The 21,650-nt window shown below is 58.5% G+C and overlaps 2 protein-coding genes across 9 annotated transcripts; one reads left to right on the top strand and one right to left on the bottom strand.

Moving 5' to 3' along the window:
* Positions 1-785: 785 nt before the first annotated feature.
* Positions 786-15,719, bottom strand: NDOR1 (NADPH dependent diflavin oxidoreductase 1). 8 transcript variants are annotated; one of them, XR_012631822.1, is made up of 15 exons: positions 14,982-15,719; positions 14,442-14,519; positions 13,882-13,979; positions 12,982-13,080; positions 12,201-12,302; positions 11,509-11,715; positions 11,041-11,162; positions 9,852-10,072; positions 9,378-9,485; positions 8,550-8,664; positions 7,429-7,575; positions 3,935-4,029; positions 3,355-3,702; positions 1,216-1,527; positions 786-991 (listed from the first exon to the last, which is right to left on the bottom strand). XR_012631822.1 is itself a non-coding variant. In XM_074891116.1 (14 exons), the coding sequence occupies exons 1-14, from the start codon at positions 15,114-15,116 to the stop codon at positions 847-849; spliced, it is 1,791 nt and encodes a 596-aa protein (XP_074747217.1). In that variant the 5' UTR covers positions 15,117-15,719; the 3' UTR covers positions 786-846. The 8 variants fall into 8 exon arrangements, 6 of the variants coding, with proteins under 6 accessions (XP_074747217.1, XP_074747216.1, XP_074747221.1 ...); XR_012631823.1 differs by lacking the exon at positions 3,355-3,702 and having other exon boundaries at positions 1,216-1,592; XM_074891116.1 differs by lacking the exons at positions 1,216-1,527; positions 3,355-3,702 and adding an exon at positions 6,554-6,672.
* A 78-nt stretch (positions 15,720-15,797) lies between these two features.
* On the top strand, positions 15,798-16,657 carry TMEM203 (transmembrane protein 203). Its single transcript, XM_074891096.1, has one exon. It carries the CDS (start codon positions 15,904-15,906, stop codon positions 16,312-16,314), a length of 411 nt encoding a protein of 136 aa, XP_074747197.1. The 5' UTR covers positions 15,798-15,903; the 3' UTR covers positions 16,315-16,657.
* The last annotated feature ends 4,993 nt before the right edge of the window (positions 16,658-21,650 follow it).

Genomic DNA, 21,650 nt, shown 5'->3' with positions numbered 1-21,650 from the left:
TGATTCATGCCCTGGGCCCTAATTGCTGTTTACACGGTGGCACCGAGTTCGCTGAACTGGGGGAGGAAGGTGGTGGCACTGGCCCCACTGGGGCACTGGCAGGGTCAGGAGGGCACACAGGGGCTGCCAGGGGCTGGAGGCTGCTGCCTCACCTGACCCTGGCTGGAAGCAGCTCCCAGGATGGGCTGGAGGACAGATCCAGCAGAGCAGGCACTAAGGGAATGGGATTACTCAGTGGGAACGGGCGCTTGGGGAGCTCAGAGCTCGTCATCAAGCAGGATCGAAGCTTCCTCCTGCACCCATCCCCGCTGGCCCCAGCCTCTGGAGACAGGGGGAACAGGTCTGTCAAGGCTGCCTCCTGCAGCAAGCGCTGCTGCTGCTGACTAATGCCAGGGTGGAGAGACTCCCATGCAACAGCTCACTTCCTCTAGGTCCTACCACAAACAATGGCCGCTGCCAACGCCGCCGGTCTGGCAATGCCCACGGGTGCTGCTCACCCAGCACGGGGACCCCAAGAGCTGGAGCACATGGGGCAGCAGCTCAGTCCCGTGCAGAAGCCAGCCAGCAGCACCCCAGCAGAGACTTCTCACCTCTGCTGCAGCGGGGTGTGGGCATGGGGAGCCAGGCTTCACTCACACCAACCCCCCACTCCCAGGAGATGGGCTCCCCCTACCCACCATGGCCCTGCTGCCATCAGGGAAGGGGTGGTTGGGTAAATCCACCCCCTTCACCAGGCCCCTCACCTGGCTGGGGTAATCTCAGCCCAAGGATGATGCCAGGGTGGATCATTTTGCTGGCTCCTTTATTCAGGCAGTTTGCAGGGAAGGGGGAGGCAGGGAGCCAGGCTTACGACCAGGTTTCAGACTGGAAGCGCTGGGACCGTTCCAGGGCTGTTAAATGCTCCTCTGCTTCGGAGGGTGACAGGCCGCCTTCCAGCTGCAACACGGACTGCAGAGCTTCAGCCACAGCCGCTGGCATCTGCTTGGCATTCCTGGAAGAGAGAGTAGGCGGCGTGATGGGAGGGCGAGCAGGGAAACCAGGGGCATATCTGCAGCCCCAGTGCTCCAGCAAGGCAGCCCGTGGAGGGGGCAGCAGTCCCTGTGCCCAAACCCACCGTCCCCGGCACAGAGCACAGGCTGGGGAGAACCTGCCTCACCCCACAACACGGGCTGCCTGGCGCTGAATAAATGACAGGCTTTGGGAGGCAGCTCGTACCACTCCCAGGAGAGCAGGCCGTTATCCACACAGGGCTTCCCAGCGCTGGTATTTGCAGGCAAAGAGGTGGCTGCAGTACCCAGTCCCTGGTGAAGGAGCATCACAGCTTGGTAGCCTTAACTCCATATTGCTCCACTTCCCATCACCCTCATTAGAAGGACAAGGGGAATATGCACGAGTCATAATTTATCGGCAGGAGGCAGGAAACTGTCCTTTCATCTCGGGAAACATTCAGTGTAAAACATGTCTGATCCTGAGCTGGGTAAGACGACTGCTGCGAAGGAGCAGCTGCTTCAGTCCCTCCGCTGCCTCCTGAAATGATTGTTTTGATGGTGACATTTGTAACCCAAAGCCAGTTCAGACCTCAAAATAAGAAACTGTGAAGAAAACACAAGTTCCCATGTAGAAAATAACCAAACAGGTTTTAACACTTCCAAGCATAATTATTTCTTATGGGAAATAAGAAATTCAGGCTTTTTCCTAGAGAGTTTCATTTGATAAACTCACTGTTACAAAAAAACATCTAATAAAAAATTTCCCAGGCTGCTCCAATTGGCACAAGCATCTGGCAACGTCCTTGCTGTTTCCCAAGAACAAGGCAGAATTCTGACTTGCATTGGAAGCTGATTAATGTCCCAAAATACACAGAAAGGAGGTCTTCTTTTTTTGGAAGAGTCGTATTGTTTCTGAGTCAGGCACTGATATGCAAGTACAAGATAATGTAGCTGGGCTTGTGATGGAAAACATGTCAAATATCTATTTTTTGCAGAGAGAGACATTTTCAACCTTTTTGCCCCTGGGCAAGATAAGCTGGGCACAATCATAGAAAAGATACAGCCCTGGCTCCGCAGACCCTGCCCCAGCCAGCACAGGCCCAGGAAGGCAGACACTCTGTGCTACGTGGCCCAGGGCTGCTGCTCAGGGACACACAGCTCAGGATTCACTTTTCCCATCTTTCTCCTAGTGTGGCTGAAACTGTGAATAAAAAGGCCATTTTCAGGCTAGCCCGCCTGCACCTTCCCGTTTGGCACCCCACTGACAGTTCAGAGTCTGCGGGCCAGGGAGGGGCACTGTGATTCCACGCATCTTTACACACCGTGTGGGCTGTTCAGGAGGGCTGGGGAAGTGCCCACTGTGAACAGGACAAGTTGCCACTTGTACAAGGAGGACAAGGCTCTCGGATCCTGCTTGCCTGATCGGGGCTGAGGGCCACCCTGTGCCAGGGATAAAGAGCTCAGCAAGATGGGTCTCAGAGCAACCCTGATGTCCAAAACACCATTCTCACGGCCTCTGCAAAATCCTGCAATGGGGAGAGCTGTGCAAGCCTTGCTCTTCAGAAGACATTAATCCTTTTTTGGCAGCCCCCAGGGTGTCTCCATCAGCACCAGAAAGCAGCAAAGAGGATGGCAGAAGGAGACGACAGAGCCATCAAGACACCATGTCCAGTGGTCACCCAACAGCCTCAGCATTTGGGCTGTGGACAGAGGCACAACCCCAAGTCCCAAGTGCAGCTTGAGGGAGGAAACCAAACCTGAAGCCCAGATCTGTGGGTAGAGATCACCAGGTTGGGGTAAGGGCCTCAGGGAGCCCTGTGATGCAGTGAGGCACGCCAGACCATGTGGCAGCGCTGGTGCAGCAGCGAGGGGCAGTGGGCGGCCTGGCCTCTGCTTCACGGGCAGTAAACAAAAATCTCCTTCTCCCAGGAATGCAGCGAGGCCAGTCTCGCCCTGCAAGGCACCAGGGAAAATCCCGCTCTCGTGCGGGACAGGCAAGGAAGAGCCTCCTGCAATTGTCGGTCGTGTCGACAGCAAGGCACAGGTTTGCACAGTGCTTTCCAGGTCACAGAGTGCACACCACCACCATCGCCAGCCTCTCGCCAGCTCAAGGAGCCCAAAGCATTTCACAACGCTTGCCCTGGGCACTGGGTGAGCAGCCTCCTCCCTGTCACACAGACAGCGACTAGGGCAGGCAGGTTAAGGGCTCTGCCCAGGAAAAGAGCCACAGATGCTCTGCCTCCAAAGGCCAGACCCCACTTTTTGGCCAACAGTTCAACATTTCCAACCAGCCCAAGGTAACTACTGGGTGAACAACTGTGCTGTCAAAGGAAGCAGGCTGCAGTGCAACACCGCTCGTCCCTACCTTGGAAAGGCAGTTTTGGGTCAAAGAGCCAGCCAGGATGCGCCAAGGGTCCCAAAAGCTGTTGCTCACGAGCCCCAGCACTGGTGGCCCTCTGGTATGTGCTTTAAAAGCCTCCTGCCCACCTGAGCAGCCACAGGAACTGCACAAGCCCTCTTCTCCAGTTTCACTGAGCCCTGCTGGAGGAGAGGGGTGGGAAGAGGCCAGGCCTCTCCTGTGTATGGATTTGCCGTGGGTCAGAGGCCTGGCAGCCCGCTGGCAGGTGATGCTGGTCATGGGTGCTGGCAGCTGGAGGGATGGGCACACGGAGTCAGCTGGAGCAGCTCTTCCACGGCTCCAGCTCTGCCCCTGCTAATTGGAGCAGAGGGTAGGTGAGAAATGGCCCTCAGCCCAGGGCTTGTAGAGCAGGAGAGGAGAAATGAGCTGGTGCCTCTGCAGCAGTCACTGCAGCCCCTAAAGACCTGCTGGGGTGCAGGGTGTGCTCACTCCTGGGGCTGAGCTGAGGGAATGTCTCCAGGGAGGTGGAGAACCAGCGAGGTGCAGCCCCGCTCCCCTAGTCCCTGAACAGAGTCCTCTCACTCACCCAGCCAGGTAGACATGAGCGTTCCTGCTGCTCAGCAGCTCCCACACCAGCCTTCGGTTCTCCTGGATGCGGTGCTGAACATAAACCTTCTCCTCCTGCAGGGAAACATGGCGCTGAGCCCACCAGCCCTGGCAGCAGCCCCAGCCCCAGCACGCCTGCCCAGCCCTTGGGCACTGGTCTCAGGGGCTGTTTGCCTGAGCTCAGGCAGCGCAGCCCCCCAGAGCAGGGGGCACTGGGAGAAGCAGTTGGATCAACTATGGCACAGGGAAGGGGATCCCCACACCTCGTTGGTGGGAGATGGGTGCAGCAGCAGGAGCTTCAGTGGGGAATTAGCTCCCCCCAATCCTGTGGCTGCTCCCTGCCTGCTCCAGCTCTGGTGAACAGCCAGGGCCACGAGCTGGGGAGTCCCTGCAAGGGCTCCCCTCCTGCCCTCTCCCAGCATGGGCAGAGGAGGCTCAGTGGCCCCCATCATGCCAAGACCCTTCCCCACACCCCTGTCACCTGCTGGAGAACTGAAACAGCTTGGAAGGCCAGAAAGCTTGGCAGGACAGCCCTGGTCCCACTCCCTGCCCCTCCGCTGTGCTTAGGGACTGGATACAACTGGCTTTTGGCACAGTATAGCCCAACTGAGGAGAGTCCCCAAAGGGTTAATCCACAAGACTTCACACATCCAAGCAACTGCCTACAGCCCTGGCTTCTGCCCAAGAGGAACACCATTGCCAACGTGCCTGAATTCACTGCGGGCCCAGACGGCTCCTCCGTGACAAAGGTGACACTGTGATGGAGGCCAGGCCCTCCGCCGCACGTCCCACCACGCCACACTCTGCACTGCGGCGAGCTGAGCCACGGGCGCAGCCTCCTCCCTCCCGTCCAGCCCCAAAGGCAACAAGGCTCTGGCTGCGTCTGGGGCTCCCTGCGCGCTGCAGCCTGGAGGTGTGCGTGGGAACAACGCCGAGCAGCGACCAGCCCCGGCTGTCTCAAGAGCTGGTCACCGCCCGGTCAGCAGGTCCCACGCGGTGACACTGGCTGCATGGCACTGGAGAGTCAGGTCCCCCCCCGGGCATAGCTCCGCTGCTCCGACCTGGCCGCCAGCGATGCAGCAGGGAGGCAAGCCTGTCGCAAGCACCCACACAGCTCAGCTTCAGCATTATTAACATTAATCAGCTAAGTGCTGACAGAGGCTCTGCCGACGAGGCTGGTGCTCTGAGCAGGTCATTTAAGGACCTGCAGCTACCTAGAAACCAGAGCACCCCAGTGACAAACTCAGGTCACCACATCTCAGCTAAACCCCAGGGCATCCTGCCGAGAATTAGCGACAGCCAAATTAGGCTGGGATCAATCAGTCTGCACCACGGGGCAGACATGATGTGACAGAAGGTCACCGCACAGAGGACCTGACGGAGAGAAAAGGGAAATCCTGCTCACCTATGGAGCATCCCAGCTCCTGCCAAGCTCTTTGAAAAGAAACTTTTTGATGAGTTAACGGCACCTCCCAGGCACAATGGGTCATCTTACCCAGCTGTGCTCTCACTTGCCTCCCCGTGCAGCACTGCAAGGATTTGGTGGCAAAAGACCCTCATGACAAACTGCTTTGCCTCACAGAGCAGGGAAAGCAGAGAGGGCAGGGGCACACTTCCACGTGAGCCCCATCCCTCCAGAGTCTACGAGAGCAGGAGGAGGCTCTGGGGCCACTCTCCAGATTTAGGGAGCAGCAGATCCCCTCTTCACTGTGTGAGCCACCAGAAAAAAAGGCAGACTGGTCATCCAACAAACCTCTGCAGAGTTGTGCCTGTTCACTAAAGCCTTGGAAAGCCTTCACAGGGACATTCAACTCATGCCTTACAAGTGACTGGATAAAAGATGCTGGCTTCATGTCAACGCATGCACACAGCCAGGAGAAAAGGACTGGTGCAGCTGAGCTACCTAGAAATACCTATTCTCACTGACCCTTTTTATCAGATCTCTGTTTCAAAGGCAGGCTGAGCTTTCAGTGCCATCAAGGGACAGGACAAGGCAGTGAAACAGAGTCCCAGCTCACGGAGCCTCCCTGGCAACACAAAAAGCCCTGCAGCCCAGAGCAGGGCTGAGAGCTGCCCAACAAAGATGCTGCCTGGGAAATAAGGGAGCTGAGTGAGGGGCCGAGTTGTGGGGGTGCTCGTACCTTCAGGGAGCTTTCTCCTGCATGGCTGAGGGTAGGGGAGAGCTGGCACAGAGGTCAAGCTCCTCAGCTTCAGAGGGACATGGTAGGGAGGGTGGCACTCAATCAAGAAAGATTATTGTCTGGTGACCCCCCCTGAGAGGCTTGGGAGCCTTTTACCAGTCACGTGGTCCAGCCAAACAGGTGGCTAACACCTTCTCTGCTCCGGTGCTCACCAGCCCCATCCCAGCAACCTTTCTAGTTCAACTCAGCTGGACACATCCCAGTTGGGCAGCAGCACTGCAGCGCTCGTGGGGATCCCAGCCAGCACTGAGGTGGTGTGGGGGAGTGAGGTGACCACTGTGCCACCCCTCCAGACCCTTTGCAGGCCATGCCAACAGCTACAGGGGCCAGAAACACCAGCAGAGTCCCATCAGTGCTGCCTGAGATGCTTCTGTATCCACCCTCCTCTGGGAACTGACCTGGTCCCTGGAGAAGGCTGTGAAGAGTGTCAGGAAGCCCTTTGTTACCAGCTCTTCCCACTCTGCCTGGCAGTAGAAGTCCTTGGATTTCTGGCGGCAGCCAAAGAACAAGCAGTTCCCTGCAGAGAGCAGACCACAAGGGCTGTGCTGGGTGGACCGAACGCCCTGCAAGCGCTGGGGACTGTTGGTGCCCACGGGACCTGTGGCAGAACCCCAAGGCTCACACCTCTCTGCTGCACCTGGCTGACAGCCCTGGCCTAGAAGAGCCAGGAGCCAAGTAAGCATGAAGTCAAGTCACCTGTGGCAAGCAGAGGCCCCTGTAAGCTGGAAAAACAGGAGGTGGGGGGCAGGTAGGGCAAGCAGAGCCCCCCAGGGCTGCCTGTTCCCCTTCACCAGCCTCAACTTCCTGCTGAGACCCACAGATGAGATGGGGGAATGAGGATGAGACAAGGGTGGAGGCAAAACTCCTTGTGCAGCAGAAGATGAGCTCAGTCACCCACCTCTACTCACAAAGAGCCAAGAAAGAGCCTCTACAGAGCCACTACCCTGACCCAAGGAGCAGCCTTGCAGCACAACCTGTGAATAACCACACAGGTTGCACACACCAGGCTCTGGTCCTCACCTGCCCCAGAGCCCAGCTTGCTCCCACTCAGACAAAGCAAAGCCTGGGCCTGTCCAAACCCTCAGGAGCCCCCAGACCCTCCTTCCCGTACACTGAACACAGACCTGCCTGCAGCAAGAGGCATCCCACAGTCAAAACAAAGCCTGGGCGTGTCCAAACCCTCAGGAGCCCCCAGACCCTCCTTCCCGTACACTGAACACAGACCTGCCTGCAGCAAGGGGCATCCCACATCCCTCCCAGGACTGTCCCTCACCTCTACATCCTTGTGCCACCCGCTCCTGTATCGCTGCTCGGAAAGGTGCCACCCCTGTGCCGGGGCCAATCATGATCACGGGGGTGTCAGGGTCAGTTGGGAACTTCATTCCTCCTTTCTTCACCCAAAGAGGCACCCGGACATCACCTGCAGAACAATCAGACCAACTAGCATCACCCTACCCTGCAGAGGGTGAGCCAGGCATCCAGCTCTTCCAGGATGCTCCGAAGACATGGAAAGCACCTGGCTTACCACCACCCCGGCACCAAGGCACCCCTGGAGCCACAGGCACACTACCTGTGTACGAAAAGCACTTCAGCTGTCTCAGCACTGTCTCTGGAAGCACCCAAGTGAACCCCAGAGGAAGGCAAGAGCCCCACAGCACACGGGCTGTGGGACAGCCTTCTCCTCACACAGCTGGTGCCAGGGAAGAGAGCAGCGGAGGTGAGCAGAGACCTCAACCTGGCTGTCGAGTAAGGGAGGGACAAACCTGCCTCCTCTGGGAGCCAGCGGAGGGGTGCAAATCCCCATCTAGGTACTCTGAGAAGATCCAGTCTTGCCCTGGAGTCATACAGAGCAATTCTCTACCATCCTGCAGCAGGGAGACCCCGTGAGCTTGGCACATTTGCTTGAGGACCCAGCTGGAGGGGTTTTGTGGTTAGATCAGATGAGCAGCACACATGGGCTTCGCAGGACAGGATGGATGTGTTCAATGGAAGGACCATCCTTCCCAGAGCTAGTGCTACGGGGCTGGAGGTGTCCAGCAGTCCGGGCACAACCAGCTCCAGCACACCAGGAGCAGCCCACCGTGGGGCAGCAGGGCATGTTGGCACTGGGAGCAGGAGGGTCGAGCAGCTGGGAGAAAACCAGGAGCTCAGGGTGCTCAGGGTAAGCTGGAGGAGCATGTCATGCTCCAAAGAGGATGGGAGCAGTGAGGAAGGACAGCTACTGTGAGTTCAGCCCGTCCTGCCAGGCCAGCATGCTCCAGCTCCCTGTGCTCCACCCAGGGTCCAAGCAGCTCCAGCGCATGGCCAGCACACACACAGCTCCACCACAGTCCCATGGGCTCAGCTCTGTGGGCTGTGGTAAGCACACAAGGTTCTCAAAGTCCAAGCAGTTACCTTGCTCTGGGTTGAGAGAAGCCAACCAGGTAGAGCAGAGACCACGGCGGGGTTTGCTGAGCCGCGTCTTGTACCGCACTACTGCCATGAGGATCTGGATCCGGTCAGGGCGAGCCTGCGTCCAGACATGACAAATGAGAAGACACCCAGCACAGCTCTGCAGGAAGAGCCCAGTGTCTCCTCCAGGGACAAAATCTGTGCCCAGCTCCTGCCAGGGCGTCTGAAACACTTCCTAGCCTGAAACAGCCACTTGGCCACAGAATGGAGCCCAAAACCTTTCCAGTAGGGAAGGGGGTATTCCAGCTCCTGTGGGAGTGCTCTGCACAGCTGGCAGCAGCGACAGAGACTGCCCAACCCAAGAGGTCCCAATGGAGGACAAATGTCACCAGTGCATGGGCTGCCGTCTGCCAAGCCACCCGGGCCAGGTCCCACTGCCACCTCCCGGCAGCAGCAGGAAGCAGCACTCCCCCCTCCCATGGCCGCACCACCCAGGGATGTCCCAGCCTCCGTGGCACCACCTCCCACTGCACCCCCGCGACCAGGACACCAGACCTCCGCAGTGCACTGGGCCAGCCCCAGCACCTGCAGGGCTGCGGAAGGGCAAGTGCCCTAATAGGGAGGCTGGCACAGCCCTGGGGTTCACATCCTGCACGTCCACCTGCCACGTGCTCGCAGCAGAGCAGGGGCTCAGGTGGGCTGTGGGTGCTCAGGGAGCCTGGGAGTACAGCCTGAACATCCACAGCATGCACAGCACCAACGGTCAGCCCCAGCCCTGCCAGACCCTCAGCTCAGAGCCTGACAGGAGGCCAGAAAGGGCTGAGCTCTTACCAGCACCGAGGAGGCGATGGAGAAGGCACGGGGTCTGATGCGAGGGATGAGGTCCAGCAGGTATTCAGGTGGAACGGCACACGTGGTGTGAGGGAAATCCCAGAGGGCCTGCAAAGCCCAGGCAGGGTGAGACTGGGTACACCCCAGAAGGCAGCCTGCCTGCTTCTCGGGGGGTCAGGGGCTGTCCCACACTGCTGTGCCACGCTGCCCTTGACCGAAGACACCACACTGAGTACCTCTGAGCACCAACCGCCCTGTCCCACTGCCCGCCCCTCACCCTCAGGCTGCAGCACAGGGGCCCAGGAAGATTTGGAGCAGGTCTTAACCACCAGTGGCAATCCAAGGACACTTCAGAAAGTGGGTGAGGTAGATTGAATTCCCCAGCCAAGAAATTATGGCTGATCATCTGCCTGGGTGCTTTATGCCATGGCACAGCCCTCACGGAGCGGGTCTGTCGTGCTCCCCCAGCCTCACCTCGAGCGTGGTCCTGCGGGGCCGGTTGCAGTAGCTGTAGAGCTCTTCCTGGCCCTGTGCAGAGCTGAACTCCTGCAGCTTCTCCCGCTCCAGCTCGTTTGTAGAGAAGTAGGACAAGAGCTCGAAGAAGGAGCGCCGTGGCACGCAGGAGATGTCCAAGTAGTGCGTGACCAGGTGCCGGATGGTGCAGGGCTGCGGCAAGAGGGCAGGGAGGGATGTGCCTGCAAGGCAAGGCAGCAGGCAGAACTCAGGGCCAGCACCGGGGCTGGATGCCCCAGCACCGCCTGCTTGCTGCCCCGCAGCTCTGGCACTCCCCAGGCACCCAAACAAGGGCAGCCCTGCTGCCTGCAGGCACCCACACAGAGCCAACTTCAGCTACTGCCACCGCTGCTCCCCGCAGGGGGCCCCACTCCCTCCTGCTCTCCCCAGCTTTCTTTTCAAGCCCACAGGTTTGCAACAGAGAGTCAGTGGCATTGAGCTGTTCCTTCCTTTATGCAAGTGCTTTAGGACACCTTATCCATATGGGTCCCACCTTGCCTGCACACAATAAAGTGGAAATAACCAGCAGTGTCATATGTGTCAGGCCTGCCCTTGTCTCCTGCTTCTCTCCCAAGGGTGTGAGGAGCAGCCTGAATTTCTCTTGCCTGACAGGCAAAAATTCCAGCACTGACAGACACATGAAAGATGGAGGGGGAATGGACATTCAGGGGACAGAAAACTCTCCTAGTACCATGCAGACTGCAGACCAAGGGCTCCAAGGGGCCTCCCAAGGGGTTTCTCTAGTTGTTGGTGCTGGTTTGTGCCTGCAGAAGCACCTGCAGTAGGTCCCTGAGGCACAGGCAGAGTGGGGAGATGTGCATGCCCCAGGCAAGGAAGCACAGGCTTCCCAACTCAGGTTGTGGGCTGGGGAGGCTGCAGGATCCTCCACGCTCTGTGCTGGGGGCTGCAAAGACACCTGGCTGCAGCCTGGACACTGCTGGATTCCTCCCACAAGTCACACCGGCTCTAATGTGGGGTCCACTGCAGGTGATGTCCACAAGCACACAGCACTGGGAAGGAAGGAGAGCCCCCATCCTGCAAGATGTCCCATCAGCCACTCCCAATTTACCAGTTCTACAGCAAAGGAAAAGCAGAGCTCCAGGCTAGGCCAGAGCTCAGGGGCTGCTCTGTCCCAGCAGGCAGGACCTACCAGGCTCCGTGGGCTTCAGCACAAAGCGTCTGTCTGGATCCAGGCGCAGGAGCTGGCAGAACTGCTGCACGTCTTCGGGGCAGTTCTGGGGCTGGATCATCACCACGTCCCCCGCACTGAACCTGTGGATGCAGCGGGACCTGTCAAGTGTAGCCGCAGGGCAGGGCCATGGGCACAGCACCGCCAGCACGACCCGCACCAGCCCCTGGGGAGAGGCCACAACTCAGGCAGGTTCCCAGTGTCACTACCGTTGTGCTCTCTAACCTGACATGGCACTGAGAGCTGGTCCCCGGGCAGGACCCACGCTGCCACACACCCCTGACCTTGTCATGGAGGGGGGACAGCACAGCAGGGACCATGTCCACAGGGCTGCAGCCTCAGGTATTACTGAAGGAGTGGTAGAGGAAGGCAGCTACAGGACACCCAATCCCACACAGCAAAACTTGGGGAAGCCAGGAAAATGCTCACGTGATCCCTGAGCCCGTGATATCGAACTCGATGAGCCGGACATCCTGGAAATGGGATTCTGCCGTGACCCGCTGGTTGGACACCAGCTGGGCAGAAAAGGGATGCAGCTCAGAGGCAACAGCCCTGGGTGCTGTCGGCTGGAGCAGGCCACCATCAGGGTGCGGGGAGTCCTCAGCCAGGTAGTGCAGGGTGTATTTTGGGGGCAGGCTGTGGGGAGGAGAGCAATGCAGTGTGGTTACCTCCATGTCACAGCTCCTCTGCTGCTGTAGCACTAGAGGCTGGAGGCAGGGAGAGGCCTGAATTCTCCCACTGTATCCACCACCCATCACCCCTGGCCTCTGTGGTAAGGGAATGCAATGCAGGCTGCCAGAAGGAGATCCCAAAGGCTCCAGAGCAGGCAGAGGGAGGCTGGTTGGGCACACGCGCTCGGCAGGTCTGCCAAGGGCAGAGGCACATCAGGACAGCAAGATGGGCAGAAGCCTGCCCAGGTAGCTGACACACACATCCAGGGGACAAGGGGACACCCCACCCAGAGAGAGATGGGCCACCCATGGCCAAAGTCCAAGGGATAACTGGGACACCAGAAGCTGTGTGGGGAGGCTTCCCAGTCAAAGCAGGGCATATCTCCACCCCAGAGAATGGTCATTCACACCAGCCAGCTCCAGCAGTCCCTGTCTACCCTCTGCACTCACCGTACATCTGGACTGATGATCTCAAGGCCAGGAGGGAGCGGATACAAGGCAAGAATCTTGTCCCATAAGGCCAGGAGCCATGGATCGACCACTGCATCTGGCCTGCAAGTGGGAAATTTGGGCTGCAGCAGCACAGCATCATCCCTTCAGGCTCCAGCGCTGCTACCCCTGCACCCAGGCAACACTGGGCCACCCCTGGGCAACCACCTCTGCTCCTCTTCCGCTGCACAGTCACTCCATGTCGTTCCCTTCCAGTTTCAGATCTGGAAACATGTCTCAGCCACTCTAAGCACTCGCTCCCTCGCTGGCGCCCAACCACTGATGTCTGAACAGAACCACCAACCCTCGGCCACAACTGGTGATGGTCACTGACTCCCCGAGCCACACGCAGCCTCTGCCCCATGCGAGAAGAGCAGCACAGCTCAGGCTGCTGTAATGCCTGCAGGCACACGTCTGTGTCACACAGCTGTCCCCTGGTCTGAACGGGACTGGGGCAGAGCCAGGAGATGTTGACACATGCTGGGGGTCGTGGGACACCCTGGAGAAGCAAGTGACCCAGCTCCTAGCACAGGAGAGTTATGAGCAGAGACCAGCATGTTCACAGAGAGCAGCAGGAGGCTGCTGGTCACATCTGGGGCACATAAGCAAGCCCGTGGTGGGAGCAGCACGCTGCTGTTCCCAAGGCTGGGGTAAAACACTCACAGCCCTGCTGTCAGCCCAAGGACAAAACTGTAGTGCACGCCAGGGCTCCACCCCCACCACCCCTCCACTGGTCTCTTACCCCAAGTCATGCTGGTCGTCTCCCAATGCCGCTGGCAGCAGAGGGTTGCCCCCAAGCTGCAGCACCCGTTTGTGCAGCTTCTTCGCAACAAAATTAAACCTGAGCAGAGAATAACCGTGGCTGCAGAGGGCAGGGCTGCTCCAGCTCCAGCACGAGCCAGCACATGTTGCCAGGGCTATGCTGGAGCAGCACAGCAGCAGGTCCAGCCCGAGCCAGCACACACGACCTGGCCCCATGCCCTGCCCAGCCTATGCCTCCACCCTGGGGCAGCTTGGAGAAGCAGCTGGCTGCCACCTGCTGGGCCACACAGGCTGTGACCAGCTCCCAGAAGGGACTTGGGGAGGTCCAGCTTCCTGCCAGGGCAGCTTGTGCCCTTGGCAGAGAAACACTTCCTCCCCTCCAGCCCCTCACTGCTTCACGGAGCTCAGGCATACTCCCACCCCTCCCACTACAGCTCATTCGGACACAGGGGAACAATCTTTTGGGAGAGAACTGGGACCAGCAAGGCTGGCTGCCACCTAAAACTCTTATGTTTCATGTCTCCTGTTGGCTTGGTCCACTGAAATTGTTGTGGCACAGGCCTTCCTGCAATTCAGACAGAGTACTGCATGTCTGTAATAACTGACCGGGAAATGATGTCCCAGACACTGCATCTGCTTGAGGAGGCTGCGAGGAAAGAAATGGGCAGAAGCCCAGTTCCTGGGGGTTAGGAGGAACACGGGCTGGTGGGGCAAGGATTTTTAAGGCTGATGGGAATTAAGTTTCACCTGAGCTGCTGCTCTAGAGTCAGGCTCTGTCTCATCTCACCCCCTTTGTTCCCCAACCACTCTGCTCTTGCTGGCAGCCACAGCTGTGAGGAGCAGCTGCTGTGGGCAGGCAAGGAGCTGCGGAGCTGCTTACTTGGGGTAGGAGGAGTCGCCAAGGCCCAGCACGGCGTAGTCCAGCTGGCAGAGGGAACTGGGTGGCAGGTTCTTCCGGAACAGAAACCGCCAGAACATCTAGAAAGGACACGGACAGGGAGTCATGCTGCTGCCAAGAAGGCCTTCCCTTCCTGCCTGCTCCCAGCTTCACCCACCCCCGGGGACCCTCCTGCCCTTTGCTGAGTCCCAACAGAGTGAGGAGCCCAGCCTTCTGCAGAGGTGACCCCTGAAAGTAGCCACCACTGTTACCTGCCAGAAGGACAGCTCTGGGGAGCCCTCCACAAACAGCTTATGGATCTGGAGGATGCTCTGGGAGCCCTCCACAAACCCGGGGCTGTTGCGATGGCAGGGCCCTTTGCAGCTGCTAAGCTGCGGAAACCTCACCAGCTCCCTGCCCGTGGCCCATCAGTAACATGAGATGTGACTGGTGCAGCTCCAGAGCTCCCCCCTCCAAAAATAACCAGTGCTCAAGCTGCTTCAAGAGAGAAATCCAGTCACTGGATCAGGAATATAAAAGCAACATGGACAGGCACGTCCTACCTTCATGTTGTCAGGTGGGTCACCCTGGCCGGTGGTTGCACAGACAAATACCACCAATAGCTCATTGATGAGGTTGGCCTGTGGGCACAAACGTGGGAAGGCACATTCAGGTCAGCAACCTACAAACGCATGTCCCGGCTGTCCCGACATGGCCAATAACATCACATCCCATTCACGGACAGACCACACTGGGAACAAAACCCACAGCCCCACATGGCACGACCTCCTCTACAGGCACTGCAGCAGCATCTGCTGCCCACATGCTGCCTGCAGCATGGGCTCCTTGGTGCTCCTCGCCTTACAGGGTATGGCTGAGTGTCTGTCATATAACACGGACTCTATTCCAAGAGTCACTGTTCAGTTTTCACACCTTTTCAGCTGAGTTAAGCACAAGCTGCCCTCAGGAAGGGCACAGAGCCAGGGTCTGGTGAAATACAGCAGTTCACAGCAAGGGTGGAGGATGCCCACGCCCAAGAAATGAGGTTGGTGCAGATGGAGCAAGACCAGAAGTGCCTGGAGCACCCCTGTGTCACTGCTCACCACATCATAGCTGTCCAGGGCCTCCACTCTGCACTGGAAGTGGCGTCGCTTGGCTTCTCTGCCAATTCTCTCGGCTGTGTCTTGAGCTGTCCCAGTCTGGCTGCCAAAAAGAACAAGGAGTTTCCGTTCCACCATCTGCAAGAGACAAAACCAGAGAAATCACCAGGAGGTGAGGGGACATGAGGGGTGTCACACTGACACCCGCCCAGGCTTTGAAGGAGCGCCGGTGGCTGTGGGTTCAGGTGACATTCGTGGGGTTGACACTGCAAACAGCAGGCACAGGGATGGCTGAATAGTTCGGAGACAGCAGGATTCAAGGCTCCCGGGCTCTCTTTCCACCCTTGGGCAGTGCTGAGGGAGCGACATCCCCTTCGCCACAGTGTCCCCGTCCACAGGAGCACCAGTGACACTACTGGGCTCCTTGTCCCCGCTGCCAGGACAAAGAGAGGGGACTCTCTTGGGAGAGGCTTGGGAGCATAAAATCCAGGGACAACGATCCACGTTTGGGCTCGTTTTAACTGTCCTCATCCCCGCAGGCTCCGTGCACCCCTGGGATCGGCTGTTCACCGTTTCTAGTTTTAATGTACGTCTGCCTTGAAAAACCCCGCCACGGGGAAAATATCCAGAATAACTACAAAAGAAAACGCTGAGGAGGATCAGGATCAAGACAGGCCGGGAGGCCGAAGCCGGGGGCCAGGGGGCTCGGGGCCGGGCCCCGGCTCCTGCCCCGCCGCAAGCACCCACCGTGCGCCGTCCCCACCGGCCGCTTCCGCCTGCGTCACCAGCGCGCGCCGCCGCGCTTGAAACGTCATCAGCGTGCGCCGCCGCCGGAGCCTGGCGGGGCGCGGTGGAGGCGCCGGGGCTGGGGGCGCCGTTCCCCCCCTCCCCAGGCAGCGCCCATGTCCCCGCGGCCGCCGGGACGATGCTGTTCTCCCTGCGGGAGCTGGTGCAGTGGTTGGGCTTTGCCACCTTCGAGATCTTCCTGCACGGCCTGGCCCTGCTGGCCTTCTCCGTGCTCCTCGTCCTGAAGGTGGACGGCGAGGCCTCGGCGCTGTCCTGGTGGGTCGTCTTCGTCCCCTTCTTCGCCGCCGACGGCCTCAGCACCTACTTCACCACCATCGTCTCGGTGCGGCTCTTCCAGGACGGGGAGAAGCGCCTGGCCGTGCTGCGGCTCTTCTGGATCCTCACCATCCTCAGCCTCAAGTTCGTCTTCGAGATGCTGCTGTGCCAGAAGCTGGTGGAGCACACCCGGGAGCTGTGGTACGGGCTCATCATGTCGCCCGTCTTCATCCTCCTCCAGCTGCTCATGATCCGAGCCTGCCGGGTGAACTGACAGCGAGGGAGCGCGCTCTGACCGCTGCCCTCGCCCCGGCCGGGGACGTGCCCGGCTCACCGGGGAGCCCTGGACTCGTAGCAGCGGTTGTCGGGCTTTTCCCCACCTTTATTTCTGCACAGAGTGGTAGGTGGCAGGTTACACAGGGTTGGCACCGTGTGCAGGGTCTGTAATTAAGCACACTGCTGTGTTGTATAGCGTCGTGTTTCTTCGAAAGATCCTTTTATGCCGCATCCTTATTTCAGTTCACCCGTCTCTTGGTGTTAGTCTTAAAGCATCCTGCCCTGCAAGCACTGTTTGATATGCCAGTTATTTTATTTTAAAATAAAAATGCATGGAAGGATTAGTTTTATTTATAAAATTCTTTTTCCCCGGGAAGTGTTTGTACCTAAAACGACTGCCTGGAGAACAGGAATTACCTGGAGGTTGGTTGGTTGCTGTAGTTACCCTCGTACCCCCCAGACTGCTGCCTCGCCTGCCCTGCCCTGACTGAGGCCACGCTCGGACCGATGCGCTGGCTTCAGCAGCAAAGCTAATCTACTTCCAACTGTCCTCTCACTTCCCTGAGCACTTCATGCCTTCAGTGTGCTGGCAGGGTTTTAGGGAGCCGTGCTCTGAGCCAGATGTGTGTATTTTTAAACAAAAAAGTTTTTTCTTTGTATTTCAGATCCGTTCCCTAAATATTGAGATAGAGGTGGTGGCAGGGCAAGGCATGGGGACAGGAGTACGCAGAGCTGATGCTGGTTGTGAAGGGGGGGCGTGTCTCACCCAGCTCTGGAGAAGACCCCCAGAAAGCATGAGTAATTCAGTATTCCCCATGGAAGCGCAGATCGGTGTGCTAAATGCCAATGTCACAGGGAAGTCCCAGCGCCAAAGGCACCTCGGTATCGCTTGTGTTCAGCTCCCACCACGAGGGTGTTGAGAACAGTGGATCTGCCCGTCTGCGAGACACGTGGTGCTTTGGAGCCCAGGCTCAGAGAACTGGTCTCCTTCTGACCCCGCGTTTTGCAGACCTTTGTACTCTATTGATGACGTTGACTCTGACAAAACATCTGGTAGCCGTGGCTTCGCCTCCAACCTCAGCTGCTCCCTGGCCCATCCCTGTCTTTGCCCCGTGTACCCAGCTCCTCCTGGGACCACCCTCTCTCCTCTGCTGCTCTTGGGATCTGTTTGATGCAGACAGGGTCTTGAGACAGAGAACTGCTGTATAAGCAGCTCTCCAGTTCAGTCGCTTAGCCGAGGCCTGAGGAGCACCAGGAATGTGTTCGTGGGTCTGATCTCCCCTGGGAGATGCCCTGATGACAATGAAACAAGTGGCTGCTCCTTCTCTCTCTAGGAAGCGGATGGGAGCTGCGAGGAGGTTTCCCGTAAGGAGACGATGGTTGTCCCTTCGCGCTGCTGCCAGCTTGTCCTGGCTGTCATGGAACAGCAGTGGGAGAACCAGTGGCCTGGTCCAGCAGGATCCATAAGATAACACAGATTTAGGCAGACTGGGCCATACTGGAGCTTAGCCCTGATGCATGGTGTGACCTGCTCCCCACCAGCCTCTCTTCAGATGGCACCTGGCTCCAGTCCTGGCTCGATGTCCCCAGTGACCAGATGGCCTGTCCTGGGCTGGTGCCAGGGCTGGGTGCTGGAAGGGACAGCACAGGAGCGCCCAATTTGCTCGGTCCTTGCACCCCCTTAGGTGGCACTGGGCCCCAAGCACTGGGACCTGCCGTGCAGGAGCTCCTCCACTCCTGCTTCACCTTGAGATGTGCTTTTCCAGGGCTCTGTGTCACCAGGGTGCAGCTGCAATGTCCCCAGATCCTCCTCTGGTCTGTCCGCTTGGAGCGAGCTGTTTGCTCACACGGGCCAAGCTACAGCAAAACAAGGACACGTCATCTGGGAGGGGGCGGCTGCCTGCTCCTTGTCTGCTTCCCCTCGCACCAGTGTGAGTTCATCCCTGCTCTCGGTGTCCCCGTGCCGCGGTTGTGCCCACACCATGCCCCATCAATTGGAGTGCGCAGGCCACGGGTGTTGCGTCACCTGCAGCCGCAGATACTGTGTCATCAGCAGCCACACAGTCACTGGTGTGGGTCTGGGGAGGGTGAGGGCTGGGCTGCAGGACGATGGGGATGAGAACAGGGGAGCAAGTCTGGGGCGGTGCGGGGGGACAGCCAGTGTCTGCTGACGGGCATGAAGAACCGGAGTCACAGAGGGTGGGGGATGCAGTTGGTGGAGCAGGAAGAGCAGCCAAGCATCTGAGTCAGGAGAAGACACTCCATGAGTTGCCCTGGGGACTGATCGGTGCCTTTGGACTCTCCCACAGCTCCACAACCACCCGGCTAATTAAACCAAAGAAGGGGCAAACCGAAAAAAAAAAAGATCAAACGAATGCATCCTTCAGCCTCGCCGCAACACTTTGCAGAGGAAAGGGGCCGTTTCCTGCTGCTGAGCCCCAGCGGGGCTTGTCTGGGACTGTCAGCCCCAACCTAGCAGACAGCTATGTCACCAGGGCGTGGTGACACGGGGTGGGGGGGGATGATGCCACATCCACCTGCTGAGCACGCCGCTGAGCTCGCCTGCAAGCGGCTTTTCCAGCATTTTGCAGCTGCCCTGGGGAAGAGCCAGCCGCTGGCGTTTCCCAGCTCTGCTCCTCCAAGGTAAGACAAGCTCCCAGGTACATTTGGGGACACAGGGGTGGCACGTTGCTGAGCTGTGGCACTCGGGGTGCTGCCCTGATGGGGGTGTGGGGGATGTCTTCATGGCTGGGGGCGGTGGGGATTGCCTGGCAGCCAGGACCAGCCGTATACCTTCCCAGGACTCGCTCCTCATGCAAAGGAGTCACCCGATGTGCCCAGGGCCACCAAGTCCTGCAACAAAACTTGCTGGGGCGTTTGCCCTCACACCCCAGCAGTGTGCAGTTCTGGCACACCAGCCTGTGGCCAGGCCGATGTGGCACACACAAAACTCCTTCTGGGAGCATCCCCCCTCGGTGAAATCCTGCTGGACCCTCCGTCAGCTGACATGGCTTGAGGGGACAGACCCTGATGCCGTCCCCTGCCTGGTGTGAGCCATGGGGTCCCTGGTACTCCGCAGCATGGGGAGGGAGGCTCTTCAAGTCTCGGGCCAACAGACTCTTTTACACACTGGAATGTGCTCGGGCAAAGATAAAAATCTCACCTTGGTTTATTTTTGTTGCTGCGGCAGGTGAGTTGGATATCGCTGCCAGCTGGGCCTTTCCCAAACCCAACTACAGCTCCTTGGCTAAAAACATGTGTTAGGGGAGTATCCTGGCTCGCTCACAGCCCAGAGGTTTGGCCCTGCAGACACACTGGGGGTGCGGCACGGCTTCCCTATGCTGGTGCTGCAGATCCCAGTGGGTGCCCCAGCCCCGCACCCCTCTGAAACCCCAGGGCCAGTGGGGAAAGAGCCTCCTCACAGCCTGGCCTGGGTGCCGAACCAGCATCACCCTGACAAAGGGCCAGTACTGGCCATGGCTGTCACCCTGCTCTGTGTGTCCCAGCTCCTGCTGGGACAGGAGCAGCTCTTGGAGAGACATCTGAGACTGGGGATGGCTATGCCAGAGGCAGGTGAAGCTGGTGCCTTCATGTCCATATGGCATCTCCAGAGCAGAGCCCAGCCTGGGAGAGCTCAGCTGGGCTTCATGCACAAGGACAAGGGTCCAGCTTGACCTGAGCTACCACAGGGGCATGAGGGCTCCTAAAGGAGACCGCTGGGAATGGATTGTCCCAGGGAACTCATCTCCACTTGCATCTTGACATGGGCAGCACCTGAGGACCGTGTGACCTCAGCGCGGTGGTGGCTTCAGCATCCTGATGTGGTGGATGGCTCCTGCTCAGGAGCTGGGAGCTGCTTTGCTGGAAGGACCCCGGGGGTTGTGGTTCAAGCAGTGTCCTGCCTTGCCCAGGGCCGTGGGAACAGAGGGCAAGGGCAAGGCTGTGAGAAGAGCAGGCACCCATCAACGGGGGTGGCTGAGAGCAGGATGGTGTGGGAGAACCAGACAAGGATGTGGCTGCGGGGTGCTGTTTGTGCAGCACTGACAAGCTGGGAGATGTGGAGCTACTGGACTAGGTGGCACAGTTGGTGCCATGGCTTGGCGGCTGAGCCCTGGGACCTGGAGGTGCGCTGTGTCTCCAGACCTGTCCTGTGACGTGGAAATAGCTGAAACTGCCCCAAAAGTAAAGCCAAGTCTTGCAAGCCCTAACTGGGAGCAGCTGCTGACCACCCACAAGTCCATGTCGAAGGAGCAGGGGAGCAGGGAGCAACGATGGGCTGTTGGTCAGGTTAGTCAGGGACTAAAAAACTGCTAAACTGGGTAAGATGCCTCCAAATACCTCTCGAGGCAGATGCCAGCTACAGTCCTGTTTCAGCTGTGGAGACTGGCTTTTATCATGATTGGCAGCTGTCACTCATTTCAGATGAGGCTTTGCGAGGTGCAGGTTGAAGTCCAGGTCCCTTCTTGCCACGTGCTCAGGTTGTGTGCCAGGGACTTGAGCCACCCAACACCTCCCCAGCCACCGGGGAGAAACAGCCTAATTTTGCTCAGGCTTTAAGCCTGAGCACGACCGTCTTACGTATCTGCACATCATCTGCTGTAAGCCCCTCCCTGTGAGGGGGCTGGATGCAGAGAAAGGCAGATTTGTCCTTGGTTGCCCCAAAACTCTGCATAGAGCCTGGGTTTGTACTTCGGGAACCCTCTGTCCCACAAAGGTGGTCACCCCATGGTACCCACCCAGCAGTGCTGGGGGCACAGAGCATGACATGCTGCTGTTTCCCAGGACTCCCGGACTGGAAAGAGGAAGATGTTAGTGCTGAACATGAACTGAAAATGCTGGGTGTTTCTCCTGGCTGGGCTCCAGCGATGGTGCCAAGCCCATACAGCAGGTCTGAGATGTGTGCTGGGCATCTGGGACTCCTGGCAGCTCATGCCTGGGGCTTTCTCAACTCTTTGACCCCCAAAGGTTCAGGTTTGTGGGTGGGACAAAACCTTTGCCAAAGCATCTCCATCATCTGCTCTCCATGGTTGAAACTCTTAAGCCTTTTGCAATGCTCTTTGCAGAGAGTTCGTAGTCCTGGCAGCAAGTCTGGCTGATTTACTTTTTAACCTTTCATTTTCATACACGCCAGCAAAAGACGGCTTAAGCAAAACCAACTGTAGCTCAAAAAGAAGCTCTTAACTGGAGAGTTCGCCTCTTCCAGCTGCCTCTGTCTGCTCTCACTGCCCATCCCAGGTGTTGTCTGTAGGTCAGACACATCCAGTCCATGGATGCTTACCACCAAACAGAGCAGAAGAGCTTCACCCCTTGGTGCTCAGGGGTTGGTTAGACACC

This window comes from Strix uralensis, chromosome 21 (assembly GCF_047716275.1).
Source record: "Strix uralensis isolate ZFMK-TIS-50842 chromosome 21, bStrUra1, whole genome shotgun sequence".
Taxonomy (NCBI): domain Eukaryota; kingdom Metazoa; phylum Chordata; class Aves; order Strigiformes; family Strigidae; genus Strix; species Strix uralensis.
The sequence above is the reverse complement of the archived record's forward strand: the minus strand, read 5'-3'. Positions and strand labels throughout refer to the sequence as shown.

Excerpts from the sequence above, each read along its gene's own strand:
- NDOR1 (XM_074891115.1), bottom strand. The coding sequence starts at position 15,116 with ATGGTGGAACGGAAACTCCTTGTTCTTTTTGGCAGCCAGACTGGGACA. Across the intron at positions 4,030-7,428 it reads GGTGGCACAAGGATGTAGAG|GAGGAGAAGGTTTATGTTCA; the intron begins GTGAGGGACAGT and ends GTTTCCCTGCAG. Across the intron at positions 992-3,354 it reads CCCAAAACTGCCTTTCCAAG|GAATGCCAAGCAGATGCCAG; the intron begins GTAGGGACGAGC and ends TCTCTCTTCCAG.
- TMEM203 (XM_074891096.1), top strand. The coding sequence starts at position 15,904 with ATGCTGTTCTCCCTGCGGGAGCTGGTGCAGTGGTTGGGCTTTGCCACC.